This window comes from Austrofundulus limnaeus, unplaced genomic scaffold, assembly GCF_001266775.1.
Source record: "Austrofundulus limnaeus strain Quisiro unplaced genomic scaffold, Austrofundulus_limnaeus-1.0 Scaffold331, whole genome shotgun sequence".
NCBI classification, from domain to species: domain Eukaryota; kingdom Metazoa; phylum Chordata; class Actinopteri; order Cyprinodontiformes; family Rivulidae; genus Austrofundulus; species Austrofundulus limnaeus.
This window is the reverse complement of record NW_013952733.1, coordinates 536,672-555,140: the sequence shown is the minus strand read 5'-3', so window position 1 is coordinate 555,140 and position 18,469 is coordinate 536,672. Positions and strand designations below refer to the sequence as shown.

At 37.5% G+C, this 18,469-nt stretch overlaps 1 protein-coding gene across 1 annotated transcript in view; it reads right to left on the bottom strand.

Annotated features, from left to right (window-relative positions):
* Positions 1–11,577, bottom strand: part of dclk2a (doublecortin-like kinase 2a) — a gene marked incomplete at its 3' end in the record, with an annotated part of 24,247 nt that extends 12,670 nt beyond the window's left edge. Inside the window, 2 exon segments of the mRNA XM_014022481.1 lie at positions 3,698–4,038; positions 10,793–11,577. Of these exon segments, the coding sequence (XP_013877935.1) occupies positions 3,698–4,038; positions 10,793–11,201 (750 nt within the window).
* Between the last annotated feature and the right edge of the window lie 6,892 nt (positions 11,578–18,469).

Below are 18,469 nucleotides of genomic sequence, written 5' to 3'. Positions count from 1 at the left end.
GTGTTAATGTATATGTGTATATGTGCATTGGTACATTACTATATATCACATGTGCATATAGTAGGGTTTTTTGTTATCTTTTATTAATCTTTCATTATTCTTCTCAGCCTCTCTTGTATTAAGCTGCAGTAATGTGCAAATTTCCAGACTGTGGGATCAAYAAAGTTTTATCTTATCTTATTTTATCTGAAAAACAGTTTTTAGTCGGTAGATAACTGTGTTTTTGCTATGAAACTACAAATATGGCCAAACGGGGTGGAGTCGAACGCTCAGCGACCTGGAGGGGGCGGGGTGTGAAATATTTCATTTGTATTTAAAGAGGCCGCACGAAAACAGCTTGCTCTGAGGCGCAACTCAGAACAGGGGTAAAGCAAGTAAAGCAAGGAGTCTGTGGAGCAATAAAAATGAGGAATTAAGACCAAAGCATTGCAGTTTTATTTTAAATAGAACATAAGTGAATGATTAAGATGTGAAAAGGAAGGATTTAAAAGCATGATATGATACCTTTAAACTCAAAAATAAAAAATAAAACTCGAGTCTGGTTCTGCTTTATTATTCCTGGTGAAAAAAACAATTATGTTCTGTCACCCATTATTCCATCCATGCTCTGATGACAGATGTGATGCAAAAAACCAACCAACAAATAGCCATTTTGAACTAAATTAAACTTGTTTTAGTTTGTAATTCATATTTGCATTTAACATGTTCATCTTCTCCATTGCTCCAAGATTACTTACATGGTGAACAATATAACAAAAGAAGTAAATTAAACAACTCCCTAAAAACCTGAAATGTTGCATTTATTTAACAACTTTTTCAAGATAAATGATTATTTTATTCTATAAAACCAAGAGACTGTATCAACAGTGTTTTCTGTGAGAAGCAGCAGCTGACTCTGATGGCTCTGATAACCATAGTCTACCAGCAACAGTTTAAAGAGCAGCTTTGACTTCAGCAGGGAAAGTAGACAGAGGTGGATTGTGCAAAGATGCTCACTCACATTACGCATTCAGGCACCCACAAACACACCTGACAGCTGCACTTTAACCCTTTTCCCTTCTCGCTCACAGCTCTAATTATCCGGCGGTGACCAGAGCCCAGTGTGTGTGAGAGTGTATCTGGGGGTGGGGAGGCCTATAGACCAGGTGGCTGGGACCCTCAGATTGAATTTTGGAGGAGCAGATGGTTGAACTGCTGCTGTAAGGCATTTGGAGTTTGTATGTGTGACAGTGACTACATGTGTTTATGGGTGTGAGTGAGGAATCCTATCAGAGCTTTTTATAGAATCTATGAATGTTGTTCAAACTCAAAAAGTGAACTAGATTTTTACTCAAACTATCCACATAAATCGGTTCGAAGTTAATTAGGTTTTAGTATCTGAAAGTGATGCAGTCAAATATTACAGTGCTGCAACAAATTCTGCTTTTGTAAAGGTTTCTGTTTTTGACTGAAACATTACTATTAATATGCCTAATGAACTAGTTATCTGTAAAGAGTAACACAAACAGTAGAAAATGTATAAATAATGCCCACCACCATGAAAGGCAGGTGATTATGTTATTATATGCTTATTTATCTGAGCTAAAACTTGGTGTGGTATAGAGCTGGGTGGTATACCTTTTCATACTGAAAACCAGTTCTTCTTATTTTTATTATATGAATTTTCTGAATACTGGACATACTGGTTTAAATAGCCTGAACACATTCAGAATGTGAAATTGAAATACCATGTGAATGTTTGTGAAATACCAGTGAACTGTTTCACGGGGGACACTTCCTCACAGCACCGCTATGCACATTAGCAAGCTAATGTTGTTGTACCAGCCTTCCCAATAACTGGCAGCAGGTGACGATTCCACTGCTTTTATATTGACTGACATTAAAAAATAATAATAATTCTCCCTTATTTTCGCCATTGCTGAATGTAGTGTACACCTCTTCAGTGATGTGTGCAGATAGATTTAATGTGCGATGTTAATGTGTTTCTATTGTGAAATGTCTGGGCGACATATGGATGAAATGGTTTTGTACTGGGCTTTAGATGACTGGTGCACAGAAGCTGAGTCATCCTAAGCTTTATTAAACAACACAAAACGACAGACCCAATAATATAATCTTTGCTCAACCCTCCTTCTTCATGACCATACCAAAATGCGTAACTATACTGTCTACAACCAGGCAAAGAAGAAAAGACATGTAGAGGAGGGAAACAGTGACAAAGACCAGGGTACAGTAAAAGAAAAAAAAAAATCAAGAAATAGCTTGTGTTGCAGAAAAGAAAGAGTAATTTGAGCTGACGGCAGTTTACTAGTCAATAAGCAGTGTTTGTACATTTTATTATCAGCTGAACTGTGAGGAAAAGAAAAATACTTGATACCGATAAAATTGTTGAAAATATCATGATGTAAAATTTGAGTCATACCGCCCAGCTCTAGCATAGTAGTATCTGAGAGTCATCTACAACACACGAACCCAACATAATTACAGGATGTACAACTGAGTGCTCATGTTGGGAGTCAGTGTGATTCAAGATGGTCACCCACAGTCTTAATAAATAAATAAATAAATAAATAAATAAATAAATAAATAAATAAATAAATAAATAAAAGACTAAAACTCAGTCAGTTATGTATTTATTGATCATATTTTGACAAAGCACCATTGCTGCTTATATCTTTCTAGACCTCACAGCTTAATCCTCAGTTTGATAGATTGAGTCACACATGTCTGTTTCTGTTGGACTGTATATGTACAAATGCCTTTTAATCAGAAATTTGGAGAACCCTAGCAGATCACCAATGAAAGACAGAAAGCTCCATCACTGTTTTGGAAAATGATAATATGCCAAAGTTTTTGACAGCAAACATTTTGTTACTAAACCACAGTAATTTAGGTCAGAGTTTTATAAAAATTGGAAATCAAAACCAGCCTAAAAAATAATAATTGTGATGGAACTAATACTTTAGGTTTAAGCCAGTAATTCATGGCATCCTTTAATGACCTAGGTTTTCATGACATGCTGTTTATCAGCAGATAGAATGATTCAAGTCAGAACAAGATTTGCCAACAACAATAATCATTCTTAGATATCACTTGTGTTTATCTTTGTGTTTTCCCCTTGACATAGGATGAAATCTTGCTAAGATGACATAATAGTGTTTGTTAAACAGTATATATGAGGCCTTAACTGTCTCAGGAGAAACAGAAGCACAGAGACAGGGCAGAGAGCAGGGGGACAGTCTGATGTTGTTCTCTGTGTTCCAGTTGTTGCAATAAAACTCAGCTTACCATCCCATGGAGTACCTTCATTCTTGGACCACGTATTTGTCTGTTAATAAATATTTCCATAACAATAATAATAATAATAAATAAATAAAAATAAAAATAATTGAAAACGATGCTTACTTGTTTCAGTTACTGGGGGGCAAGAACCCAACAAGAGAAAGATGAAAATATTTAAGTTCTTGATTTCATGTATTTATTTGTAGTTATATAAATCATGGAGGGGGGATGGGCATGTGTTAGATGGACATCATATTGATCGCAGCTTTGTGAATTGAATCAAAATCGTATCATGATCAACATTATATCGTCATTTAAGACAACTCACCATTAAATATACACAGTATAATATTGTGTTGTAATAAAACTGGTGATTTACACCCCTGGTGACAACACATTCACACTGTTGTCTTACCTGTTTGCCCTCCAAAGTGTAGAGCCTCCTCACAGCTCCACAGTCCAACTTGATAGCATCTGTAATATCTGTGAGCACCTGCTCGAAGGAGTGAACCGTTTTCTTATTCAGCAGTATGCGAACTGCCTTCCGAGGTTTGACGCCGCTCCGGATGACCGTGACAAGCTTTGGTTTGATGAAGTCCTTAGGTTCCCTCTGCAGCAGCTCACTCTTTGACGGGACAAGACAGGACATGGAGCGTGATGTGCCCGTCCTCATGCCCACCGACCAGTTGGGATTCACATTCTTGGAGTAGTCCACACGTCGGAAAGGTTCGTTGGAGGCACAGACGTAACTCTCTCCTGCAAGAACAAATAAGTCGCACGTAAATAATCCAACATGGACATCTTAGACAAACTCTGTCCATCAACCATGTTCAAGTATCCCAAACTGACTGCAAGATTTGAATTCCAAGAACGGAGCACCCAGAGACAGTTCAGTGTTTTAAAGTGTGGTTTTGTAGAAAGGTGATGAGCAACTAATATCTTACTAGACAGACCTTGAATGGCCTTAGTTTGAAAAAATCTGTGTTTAATTTAGAGCTGATTGATGAGCTAATCTGAACAGGACAAAGACCAAAGTGAATTGCTAAAAATGGCCTAATCAAAACTTTCAGGGCACTTCATGCAAATACTATTGTATATTATATACTTTCAGATTGCTTTAAATTTCATATTGCAGAATGAATAGAATATTCTTTATGAAGATGCTCCAGGCAGCACTTGAAGTGCTTAGGTAAATGACTTTATAATGCAAAACTGACTATATTGTAAAGGTTTCTAAAACAGTGTTCACATAAACCACTATAATTACTATTTTTTAGATTTGAACTGCTTTAAGATGGCAGAGATTAATTTTATCTCGGCTACTTGGACGATCCATTAAATTGACAATCTGGTCAGAAATTGGTGTCATTCGAGGGGCCATCTACAGCAGGTATGATGCTATTTCTTAATAATTCTTCATAGAACCATACTTCAAATGTTCTGACCTCCTCCTTTAACTGCAGTTAGGGTTTACTTTATTAGACAGGGTGAAGCTATGCAGCCCGAATCTGTTAATAAAAGCTACTTCAGATGTTCAAAGGAAATAGCAAAGCTGTCACTGTGTACACAGAAGGAATTATGCTAGTGAAACTTTAAAAGTTGATTGGAATATAATTTTAAAAAGGTGCCAATTGTCTCTCAGAAAATTAGCCCTACAACCATGGTATAAACCATAAAGACATTTCATTGGAAGAATGAGCTGAACATCGTAAGAGTTAACAGCTTTTCAGCTGAAACAAACCAGCACATTGAGAGGCAGTGGAACACTGTCCTCTCTCCCTCCCAGCTGCTGAGCTGCTGTGTTGGCCTTCCTCCAAAACAAAGCCTTTTGTTTTATCTGCAGGCATTCCATTTGAAGTCGAAGACATTAACAAAAAAATTCCCCTCAAGAACAACGCTCCGTGACAGCGTCCCATGTTGCTAAACGAACACTGACAGGTATTAATGGAGATTGTTTTTACGACTGGGTGTTGGATCTGACTCCTCTCAGCTTTTCTGTTCAAACATTTAATGAGGGAATGTGATTTCCCCCCCCCCCCTCTTCTCTGCATTCTTTGCAAAACTGACTATAAACATTCCTTCCTTTCCCTCTGAAGAAACTTTCACTTAACTTTACTTTTCATACAAGAAATGCTGTGTGCTGTGATAAATTTTACTTTTATTCCAATAATCTGTACTCAGATGAATCAAACATTCTTTGTAATTTAACTAAATGTATAATGGTACAAGTAACAAAAGAAAATGCTTAAATGCAAAAACAATGCAATGTACAAACTGACACTAAAAGCTATGTTAGATTTTTTTCTGAACATTTTTGTTGTGGTGCCAGTATCCTGATACAACATTCATTTAATTGCAGTTGTGTCTCTGTAGAAATTTAAAGAATACCATTCTTTATGTGGGGTTCATGGAGTTATATGGAGTTCTTCTGAATGTCTTCTCTGAAGTAGACAGCAGTCGGGATCTTAGTTTGAAAATTTAGGGAGAAATCTCATGCTAATAGTTGTAAATTTACACCATTAAAAACAACATACACTGTTAGCATTTCAAACATATGCTGTTTGAGCCATTTTAACATTTTAATTACAGTATTTAGACATTTGTTTGTGTTGAACTTTTCTCAACAAAAAGCATTTATGTTGCTACAGGCAAAGCTGCTAACCGCATCCAGAAATCGACCATAACACATTTTGACATTAAAAATAATGTATAGGATATCTACTGAACAGCTGCTTTATATTTTAGATAATCAGATATGTGAACAACCATAGTTGTGAATTAAATTGGGCAGTTATTTTAAAGTGTCCCACCGAACAAGATCAGCTACACACAGTATAAAGATCAGTTGAGACAACGTGTCTCATGACACCAGGATTTTATTAAGCTTGCAATTGACCAGAGGCTAATTAAAAGGCCAGATGGATGCTGAAGGACCAGATCCAGTATAAGTGTGTTTGTCATTTATCTGGCTGAAAATGACCAAAAAACAACAAAACAGCCTCAGATGGTGACTGCTGACAAGTCTGGTCCCTGAAGTCCCTGAGAGGTTGTGACAAACGCCTCTGACAGCCTCCACTGGGAGTCCTCAGGTGGACATCAGATGAGGTCAACATTAAGAAGGTGGTTTTTCCTACAGTGCTTCTACACTGGTTCTAAATCATGAACCAGGTAAAATAATATGCTGCTTTGAGAAAGATAATCAAATCACATTTCCCCTTAAGATGGTTTAAATGTCCCTGCTTTAACAAATAAATAAAAAAAATTGAGTGACATATTCACTGAAAGAGTTTGCCAGCACCTTTGAGTTTAAAACATGTTCATTACACAATCTTATAATAGTAACAGAAAAAAATGCTTGTTTAATGAAATATACACTTTACTTTTAGCCTAAAATCATACTCTATGAACTTCTAGATTCAAAAGAAAAGTCCCTGACACTAAATTTAAATATAAATATTTTATATTAAGATGGTTTAAAAAACACAACCTTTCAACACAGCTTTTATTTTATTTTTTAAAATTATTTTTTTATTTTTCTGCTAAATGACATTGGTTGAACAAAATCTTACAAAATATCTGCCAATCACTTGTGGCAGCTCTGAACCAAAGGTACAAGCACATGGACGCTTCAGTCTCAGATTATTTGAAACAACCATCAGATCAGGGCTAAGCTGAAGCTCTGTCGTTCACAGGTGTCAGTTTCACATGGTTGCTTTGCAAATTTTTAATTCCTGGTTTGTTCAAACATTTGAATATCAAATAATTTTATAAGTCTCGGTATCTGTGGGCGTTCTTTGTTGTTTTCCACAGCAGTTCAAAACTATAGAGACAAGCACACATGTGAACAGTGTCTGATGAAGTTTCCACATCAAGCTGACCTCAATCAATAAGCCCAGAGTGGCTGACTGTGCAACAGTGGGTCCTGTCTTTGTCTATTAAATGAGAGTAAACAAAGATAAAGTTAACTTTTATATTAGTTAAACCTGTGGTGAAATTGTGTCTCTAAATTCTAGTAAATGAAGTGTATTTTAATGATGACAGTTATTCTGTGTCTTCGAACTCTCAGCAGTGATGGAGCACTTGAAGAAATGACTCTGAAGGCAAAACCTATTCTTGAACAGTGAGGTTTATTCAGAATAACAGAGCCTAGACCAAATCAAGAGACTTCGGGCCAATTAAGTGAAGATCTCCCCAGAACGTTCTGGGTCTCCCCTTCTTATAACCTTCTACCACACCCAGATGTAAACAAGGCAGGATCAACATGCAATTCCTTCTATGGTAAAGGAGTTTGCTCCTGAAATGTAAGTTAAGACACACAAACAAGTTTACCACTGAAAGCTGTTTTTAACAAGTGAGGTAAGGATTAGCACATTTCCCCATCCTTATAAGGAATTGCTGAGTCAGTAATTTAAGAACAAACAACTCCTTGATTGACACACACAGGCCTCATCACAATTCTGTAGGATGACTCCATACACCTCAAACATTCTTGAAAATAACCCAGTTTTTGACATCTGACTGTAACATATTTAATGTTAACATGGACAGCTCTTCAAACATCAGACAAAATATGTCTCAATCGTAAACGTAAGACTGATCAACAAATGGTACAAATACATTACTTATGGTTGAGGTAAACCAACCAATAAATAATACTAAAAAAAAAACAAGATCATTTACTCAAACCAGTGATGCCCCAGAATTCAGATTATGAGTTGACCTGAATCTTCCCCAGTTTCTCAGGGGATCTGCTACAGGAAATGAGTCGAGCCCAGAGACTACAATTTAGAAGTTCAGATGAAAATAGAGCAGTATATAAGAATAACTCGAGCGGAAGGTCAGTCAGAATGTGCCACTGATCAGTAACCCTTAAGAAATAAAAGGCAGACGGCAATAAAAACATAAAAAATCAAATCAATGAAATGTCACCGCTTGTGTTGAATAAACAAATGAAGAACTAAAAAGACAATGTTTTGTTTGTTTCTGCCACAACTTCAGGTTTAAATATGACTTCAAATGGTCTTTACCAACCCTGGAAGCTTATTTCTGCCACTCTGAAGAAAAAGTTTCTCCAAGTCATAATTACAACATTCTCCCTCACAATTATGACATGGTATCAGTATCTCATAGCAGCATTTCCCCAAGTGGGGCAGCCCACCCTTCTAATTGGACAGCCTGCCCCCTAACAAAGATCATGGCATTTAATTGAATAAAACGTCTGTTTGTGTACACAGTTTACTGCAGACGAGGGATATGTCAAAGTGATCCATCAACAACTACAGTACCCATCATCCAACCCCCTAATAACTCCAACCTCTTTTGGATTTTTGGCATCTAAAATTTAACATTATATTAAATGTATAACACACAGTGATGTGTGGATTATTTGGCTCTTTAGTTCTGATTATGCTTTTTTTTTTTTCAGGTAACAACATTCTTGGATTTTTTGAGCCCCCAGGGAAGTTTAAGTAAAACCTGCATATTTTTGCATAATACTACAGTTTTAAGCTATACTTTGATAAATGCATTGTATTTTGAAACCTCTCTTTTCTGCTGTAGTTTGAAAAATTGTTGAGAAATTTTGCTGCACTCTGTGCCTGCTGGGCTCCCCAATCTTTTTTTACGATGAAAAAAAAAAAAAAAGAAAATGTTTTGGAATCAGGGCATCAATTAAAAAAGAGAGAAACACTGTAAAAGCAAAGCTGTAAAATAATCAAAGTGCTTTTGAGCTGTTAAGTCATAATTATGAGATAATACACTCACCGGCCACTTTATTAGGTACACCACGCTAGTAACGGGTTGGACCCCCTTTTGCCTTCAGAACTGCCTCAATTCTTCGTGGCATAGATTCAACAAGGTGCTGGAAGCATTCCTCAGAGATTTTGGTCCATATTGACATGATGGCATCATACAGTTGCCGCAGATTTGTCGGCTGCACATCCATGATGHGAATCTCCCGTTCCACCACATCCCAAAGATGCTCTATTGGATTGAGATCTGGTGACTGTGGAGGCCATTTGAGTACAGTGAACTCATTGTCATGTTCAAGAAACCAGTCTGAGATGATTCCAGCTTTATGACATGGCGCATTATCCTGCTGAAAGTAGCCATCAGATGTTGGGTACATTGTGGTCATAAAGTCAGCAACAATACTCAGGTAGGCTGTGGCGTTGCAACGATGCTCAATTGGTACCAAGGGGCCCAAAGAGTGCCAAGAAAAGATTCCCCACACCATGACACCACCACCACCAGCCTGAACCGTTGATACAAGGCAGGATGGATCCATGCTTTCATGTTGTTGACGCCAAATTCTGACCCTACCATCCGAATGTCGCAGCAGAAATCGAGACTCATCCGACCAGACAACGTTTTTCCAATCTTCTCTTGTCCAATTTCGATGAGCTTGTGCAAATTGTAGCCTCAGTTTCCTGTTCTTAGCTGAAAGGAGTGGCACCCGGTGTGGTCTTCTGCTGCTGAAGCCCATCTGCCTCAAAGTTCAACGTACTGTGCGTTCAGAGATGCTCTTCTGCCTACCTCGGTTGTAACGGGTGGTTATTTGAGTCACTGTTGCCTTTCTATCAGCTCGAACCAGTCTGCCCATTCTCCTCTGACCTCTGGCATCAACAAGGCATTTCCGCCCACAGGACTGCCGCTCACTGGATGTTTTTTCTTTTTCGGACCATTCTCTGTAAACCCTAGAAACGGTTGTGCGTGAAAATCCCAGTAGATCAGCAGTTTCTGAAATACTCAGACCATGACCAAGACCAACAACCATGCCACGTTCAAAGGCACTCAAATCACCTTTCTTCCCCATACTGATGCTCGGTTTGAACTGCAGGAGATTGTCTCGACCATGTCTACATGCCTAAATGCACTGAGTTGCCGCCATGTGATTGGCTGATTAGAAATTAAGTGTTAACGAGCAGTTGGACAGGTGTACCTAATAAAGTGGCCGGTGAGTGTACATCTTAATTTTGAGTCAATATCTCATATTTATGACTTAGCAAACCAAAACTATTACTTTGTATTTCAACATTATAAGATGGTATCGCAAAAACCTTTGAGATTGCATTATAGAGACATCTCATAATTATAACCTTTTTATTTTTAATCAAAGTGGCAAAAATGGGCTTCCATACCACCAATTTCTACCCTGGGTGATGAACAGTGAATAGGGGGAGGGAAAGTTTAGTCATTAAAGCCCTTAGGATGAGATCAATGTGAAGCATTTAAAACAATCTGTAAAGCCCACAACAAAACACATGTATCCTCTGACAGACATGTGATAAGTGGCACACAGAGCACTTTCATGCCTGAATAAACTCACACACACTAATTCAGCTGGGAGCCCTGTCCATCTCAGTGTAGTCTGGATGCATGGCACTGGGTCAGATGTGTCAGGGCAGTTTTGTCATAATGACACAAGTTCTGCTTCACAGAACGCATCAAGTCGACAAACTGGGACAAACTTTGCATGTCAAACAAACACCAAATATCCAAATCAACTCACCTTCCACCAGCTCATCCAGGCTGCTGATCTTCCTGCCCCCGTCCAGGGCGTACAAGGTCCGCACCCCCTGGGGGAGGTTGACGTTGTCGGACATGGACCGTGTCAGCTCCATGAGCAGAGCATCCAGGGACCGGAAGCGGTCGCTGGACACGGCATACACCAAACCTTTGAAGTATTTGTCGCCGTTGCGATAAAAGCGCACTTTTCTGGCTTTCTTCTCGGACGTGAGGGACTGCAGAGTGCGCGTGCGGTAGAAGGCGCAGTGCGCGCTGTGCGCCGGGCTCGGGACTAGACCGGCGCCTCTTGAGCCGGACTGGGACCCGGCGGAGGCAGAGCTGGTCCTGGGTGTCCGCTGAGGCCTGTCTCGGTCTTCAAAGTGTTCGAACTCGGTGTTTCTGCTCAGAGACATCCTGCCTCCTCCTCAGTCTGTTGAATTTGAAGTAAAAACCTAAAAAAACGACAAACTTTTATCCAGAGAGCTGAAGGACGCGCGCCTAGTCCGCAGAATCTGAACCACACAGGTTCGAGAAAAAACAAAAACAAAAACAAAAAAACATAAACAAAAGCCTAGATATGATCCCCAACCTGTCTGATCCGGTGCAGAGTTTTCTATATTCTAGAAAAAATACTAGATAAACGTCAACTATCTTGTTGGAGATGAGTCAAAGTGTGAGCGGCCGTTTGTCTGACATCACAGACCTGATGGTGTTAAACTACAAGGAGTTAAAAAGAGGCAAAGCACATAAACACCCTCAGTGAGTGTACATCCATCTCACATTCTCTGTTCCAACTGTTCTTCTCTGAACAAGCTGTCAGATCGATCCTTAATGAGCTGGAGGAGGAACGCATTCAACGCTTCCGGGTCTTAATGCCCACCAAGTTCTGCCAATTAAATTTTAACTTTAAATAATAACAGGAAACACGACCCAATATAAATAACATATAATTTACAGTGTTCACAGTTTTGGAAGCCCATTTCCGCCACCCTGATAAAAAAATAAGTAAAACTTGTATCTCATAATTATGACTTAGCTATCTCATAATAATGATACAGTGGTTTGCAAAAGTATTCATACCCCTTGAACTTTTCCACATTTTGTCACATTACAACCACAAACAWAAATATATTTCACTGGAATTTAATGTGAAAGACCAACACAAAGTGGTATACAATTGTGAAGTGGAAGCAAAATTTTACATGAATCAAAACATTTTTTACAAATAAAAAACTGAAAAGTGCGATGTGCAAAAKTATTCAGCCCCCCTGAGTCAATACTTTGTGGAGCCACCTTTTGCTGCAATTACAGCTGCAAGTCTTTTAGGGTATGTCTCCACCAGCTTTGCACATCTAGTGACTGCAATTCTTGTCCATTCCTCCTTGCAAAACAGCTCAAGCTCAGTCAGATTGGATGGAGAGCGTTTGTGAACAGCAGTTTTGAGATCTTGCCACAAATTCTCAATTGGGTTTAGGTCTGGACTTTGACTGGGCCATTCTAACACATGAATATTCTTTTTTTTWAACCACTCCATTGTAGCTTTGGCTTTATGTTTAGGGTCGTTGTCCTGCTGGAAGGTGAACCTCCGCCCCAGTCTCAAATCTTTTGCTGACTCCAACAGGTTTTCTTCCAAGATTGCCCTGTATTTGGCTCCACCCATCTTCCCATCAACTTTGACCAACTTCCCGGTCCCTGCTGAAGAGAAGCACCCCCAGAGCATGATGCTGCCACCACCATATTTGACAGTGGGGATGGTGTTTTCAGAGTGATGTGCAGTGTTCTTTCTCCGCCACACATAGCGTTTTGCATTGTGGCCAAAAAGTTCAATTTTGGTCTCGTCTGACCAAAGCACCTTCTTCCACATGTTTGCTGTGTCCTCAACATGGCTTCTGGCAAACTGCAAACGGGACTTCTTATGGTTTTCTTTTAACAATGGCTTTCTCCTTGCCACTCTTCCATAAAGACCACATTTGTGTAGTGCACGACTAATTGTTGTCCTGTGGACAGTTTCCCCCACCTGAGCTGTGGCTCTCTGCATTTCATCCAGAGTCACCATGGGCCTCTTGGCTGCCTCTCTGATCAGTGATCTCCTTGTTCGGCCTGTAAGTTTAGGTGGACGGCCTTGTCTTGGCAGGTTTACTGTGGTGCCATACTCTTTCCATTTCCGGATGATGGATTGAACAGTGCTCCGTGAGATGTTCAAAGCTTGGGAAATCTTTTTATAACCTAAGCCTGCTTTAAACTTCTCCAAAACCATATTCCTAACCTGTCTGGTGTGTTCTTTGGACTTCATGATGCTGTTTGCTCCCCAATATTCTCTTAACCAACATCTGAGGCCGTCACGGAGCAGCTGTATTTGTACTGAGATTAGATTACACACAGGTGGACCCTTTTGAGTCATTAGCAGTCATCAGGCAACTTCTGAATGCAATTGGTTGCACTCAGGGAAAAGGGGGCTGAATACTTTTGCACGTCGCACTTTTCAGTTTTTTATTTGTAAAAAATGTTTTGATTCATGTAAAATTTTGCTTCTACTTCACAATTGTATACCACTTTGTGTTGGTCTTTCACATTAAATTCCAGTGAAATATATTTATGTTTGTGGTTGTAATGTGACAAAATATGGAAAAGTTCAAGGGGTATGAATACTTTTGCAAACCACTGTATATTATCTCATAATTATGACTTAGCTATGTCATAATAATGAGATAGCTAAGTCATAATTATGAGATATGTTTTATTTTTTTATCAGGGTGGCGGAAATGGGCTTCCATACACAGTTAACTGAGAAAAATAAGAATACAAACGCCTAATAATAATAATAATAATAATAATAATAATAATAATAATAATAATAATAATAATAATAATAAAACAAAACAAAAAAACTTTAAACCAAAGGAACTTTGTCATTTTGGATGTAGAAGGGGGTTGTGTGGAAAGGTTATGAGCACAAATTGTCAAACTGAAATAGTTTCAAGATGACATAAATTGAATTTTAGTCTTTGGCTAACCCTTAAGCTGTTATTTAATTAAAAAAAAGTAATAGAGTTGTCAACAACATGTAAAGTCTGTTTATATTTTGTTCCACACAACCCCACTTTTAAAATCTGTCTTAGTTCCTGCAAAGTAATACAAACAAGTGCTCCATTATTATTCAAATGAAATGAAACTGTTTGTGAAACAGGAAAAGCCAGCTGTGAGGATGTATTATTGTTCGAGGAACCTTTCCAGGAGGAAGTCAGAGGGAAGAGGGAAATCCTGTACGGAGCAACAACTCGACACATATTCAAACACTATTTTAAAAAATATTTACATTACATGACTTTGTATTAGGTAATTATTTGCAAATGTAAAATGTAAAACAATGTAAAACGTTTTCTTACAATTTATTTAACTCGTAAAAATCGAATACTACAAGCTATTCTGGCAAAATTTAAATAACATAAACAAATTCTAAGCGTCTCAGGCTGCACAGGAAGTGCAACAGCTAGTTGCTCTCTGTGCAGTCTACAGTTGTAAAAAAATAAAGATAAAACTAAACCATGTAATGTTATACTGCATCAAAAGAAAATGTGTAAATTGCTTTACATCTACGCAGCCTGTGTGTATAAGTACTTTTAATTTCCTGATTATTATGAGCAGTTGTATGATTTCGCAACACATTTCTTTTCAGTGAAATTATTTTTTACCAAAGTCCTTTCATGTTAAGGTATCTTTACTTTTACCTAGTAATTTTTTCACCTTTGTCAAAGTTATCTGACAAGTTTGTATTTCTACCCTAGGACCGTTCCATGAAGATCACTTAACATCCCAAACCAAATGTAAGCAGGAAACACAACGAATGGGATTAGTCACAAATATGAATTTATTAAATATTAAATTTGGCCGTGATAGTCTCCTTTACATTCATACATGTGCTGTTGTGAAAAGGGGTTTTGTCCTGGAATTCATATTTCCACAAGTTTCATGGATGATAAAATGCAAACTTCAAATATTAAATTATGACAGAAAAATAAAGTCACCTAGCATCAAAAGAAATAAATTTACTTTTAAAATAGTTATGCTTGTTGAAGTTGACTGGTTTGGCTTTTGAAAATTGACAGAGAAACAAAATCTCTGTCGCCCTCTAGTGTCAAACATCCAACACTGCTGAACAAAAATAATTCTACATTTTTCCTTTTATTTAAAAAAATTATTTTTCATTGCATACCAAATATGAAATCAAGTGTGCATCATGGATATATAGGAATTATTGCACATTAAGAGCATTTTTAATGTGTGAACAATGTTGCATACAGTGGTTAAAACTAACATTTGTTGCATGAGTTAAACACACAGATAATATAAGCATGGGATATAAAACTGAGTGAAGCTAGAAAATGCAACAGTTTTGCTGCACTTTTGTAAAATCCTAAGCTGATGTAATATCAGTGTCACTGCAGCTCTCTGTGATGACAGCAGTACTGCAGAGGTGTTCAGTATCCTGGACCATAATGATTTATTTTGTCTCAGAGGGATGCAAAACCCCCACAATATTCCCACAACTCCATGGATGGTTTTATATAAAAGGAAATACAAAACCTTTGAAATAAAATAAAATGATTATTGTTGGTCATTGTTTGCATAAAACAGAACATTTTATCACGTTAACTTAAAATAAAACCATGTTGGGAACAAATTATGATGAAATATCCATATGGAGGAAAACTAATATACGTATGTCCTCAAATTGAAACATTCCATCACTTTAAATCAATTTAACTCAAACATAAAGAAGTTATTTTCACTGAAAATTAAAAAAAATATATAAATAAATAAACAGAGCCCCAAAACAAGCAGAACCACTTCTTCAGTCTTGACATTTTTTTTCTGAAGTACCTCACTCAAAGTACAACAAAACCAATCCACCAGAGAGAAGTATTTCATTCCTTCCAAACTTTTCAAAGCAGCAGGGATCAATACAATGAAAGATGGAACAGGTGGTAAATAATGTCTGGATAATGTGTGCCAAGTCCTGGCTGATCAGAAATCACCCAGGCTCCTCATTCACCACTAATTAAGACAAAGTAAATAACCGTATATCACTTTAGGTGTTATTTAGAGGCAGTGACTTTAAAGAAACAAGTTTTCCCTCAACACCTCCACAAAGTGTCTGATTCTGTTTAAAGAAGAGCAGAAACCAGACCTGCAGGTCACGTGATATGAGTGACTAAAACTTGAGACAGAAATGAATGCCTTGCTTCATTTCACACATAGATGCAAACATCAGAATGTTGGAAGCAAGTCAGGGAGAAAAACAATCAAAGGTGAGATGATTCCTAAAAGGTTCAAGTTGTGTTTTATGGTATAGAAACACAACATCTAGATTTTCTTTTAATTTGAGTAATTTTTTAAGTAAATGATAGTGGACAACAACAAAAGCTGTGTTAAGTTAGGTTAGGGTTACACACCCATGTAAGTTTATACAATGAAATATTTATACTCAATATTTGTCTCCAAAGACTTTTCTTAACCTTGACCACTAGATGGAGCCCTTGCATCTATTGTTGAGTGACGCTTCACTGCTTTACTACAAATACCTTTTAAAATTCTTTATTTGATATTTATTTATGTTTTATCTATTATTTATTTATTGTGTATCTACCTGTGTATTGAGTACCTCAATTCACATATAAAATGAGCGCTAAATTCACACGTGCTCACGGCAGCCCCCTCCCCACAAACCGCTTTTGCATTTCAGTGAGACAAGGATGACAGGAAATATTTCTAAGTTTTTGGGATTCCAAATAGAAGTTGAGACTTAACTGAAGAGCAGAACAGTTCTCTTTTTTACCATCAGGTGAAAAATACTTTTTTTTCTGTGTCCCTGTGCATGACAATACTCTATTTGTGCCAGGTAAATCACAGGCATCGCACTATGGGTATGTCCACCCACACAAGAATCTGTCAACCTTTTTTTTTTCTTCACTGCCTCATTTAGTCTTTACCTGACAGAAAACTACATCTCACTTGGACCTAAGTGTAAAATGACACTTTTTTGATGATCTCTGTGGAGGAAAATAAAAACATCTGGATTTGAATAACAGGGGAATCCGTCAGAGGCAACACTGGTTAATTAGAGATGGAGCAGTCGTCACACACTGAACTGTCTGAACGGACAGTCACAGAAAGGCAACATCTGGGCCTGATCTCGTTTTAGACGTCCTGCTCAGAAAGCCCAAAGCTCTGTGGACACACTGCTGTGAGAAGCAACATGTAGCAATCCATCACTACTGAGCACAGAGCTTTTAGAAAGTATCTTTAGCTCTATTGAGCACCTTGACTGTGTTAAAATGTCAAAAGGTTCCAAACCAACTACAAATAAAATGGGTTTCAGTGCTGCTTAAATAATTCATTCATTAGATTAGAGCATGTACATTTAAAAGTTGCATATTGTAGTGTAAGATTGGATTACTTTTTAAAACAGGACACTGGTTCATGAGATAGTTTGCCACAAAACACACAGGCACACAAAAATACACATACACAAACATGGGCAAAAGCATTACGTGGTGACTATTTTTACTCAAAATCAAAAAGCCTTTAAATGTTCCAAGAGTACATCATACATTCTAACAAAACCCCTTATAGGCCTTTAAATCTTTCATAATAAAAAGCTACATTTTTACAGCATGACTCGAAACCCACTGCCAAATCCAAGGGGACCTTTTAGACGGGCGCATTTTTCACATGACGACGATGTGAGCTGCAGTATGATGCACAGTTCCACTGGTCACTGCATGTCTCCACGGATCTTGCATAAAATTCACAGAGACGTGTCAGAAATTAGCATAGAGAGCAGTTGGACTCTGACGGTTGTCTTTCACTGTGAATATCAACCATGGAGCTGGTGAATAAGTCCTTTCTCAGCTAATCTTGTTACAAACTCTTACAGACCACTTTGATGTCAGAGCAAATCTGCATGTATGTACATTTATTTTTGTCAATTAATATATTAGTTGAAATTAGTTTTTTTTTACAAAAAAAACAATCATTGTAAACATTTCAGGTTGATGTTTTGGTAATTTTGTACTTTGTGAGGGATCACTGACCACTGAGGGCAGCTTTCAGGTTTTATTGGGTGTGGGTGTGAAAACTGTGTATATATAACACTCATTTCTAAATGAACTTTTCAAAAATGAGTGAACATTCTTGCTTTGAAACCACCAGAATACAGGTTACTGTTTGTGTCATAATGATTCAGGAAATGCTTGTATTTTTGAATAATTATGTTCAAAATGCTATTTACTTCATCTTCGGGGGTCTTTGTGAAAGATTACTTTTATTTTCTTACTATTTTGTTATGGTTTAGAGTGGTTTTTGTTATTTTGTCTTATCCTATTCCTGTCTTGTCCAAGCTATCAATACTTTCCACAACTTGTACTTTTCAATAATCTTTTGTCTAAGTGGAAATAGGACATTCACTATAAAAAGGCTGAATATTTATGCAAATACTTATTTTGCATTGCATATATCAATTAAATTCGCATTATTTTAAAGACATTTAATTTTATTTTGACATAGAAGTTTTTTTGTTTGTTTGTTTGTTTTGGTAAAACATTATTGAGCATGCTTAATTTATGGCAGCAACAAAAGCATAAAACATCCAAATACCAAATGAAAAAATAGAAAAATATTT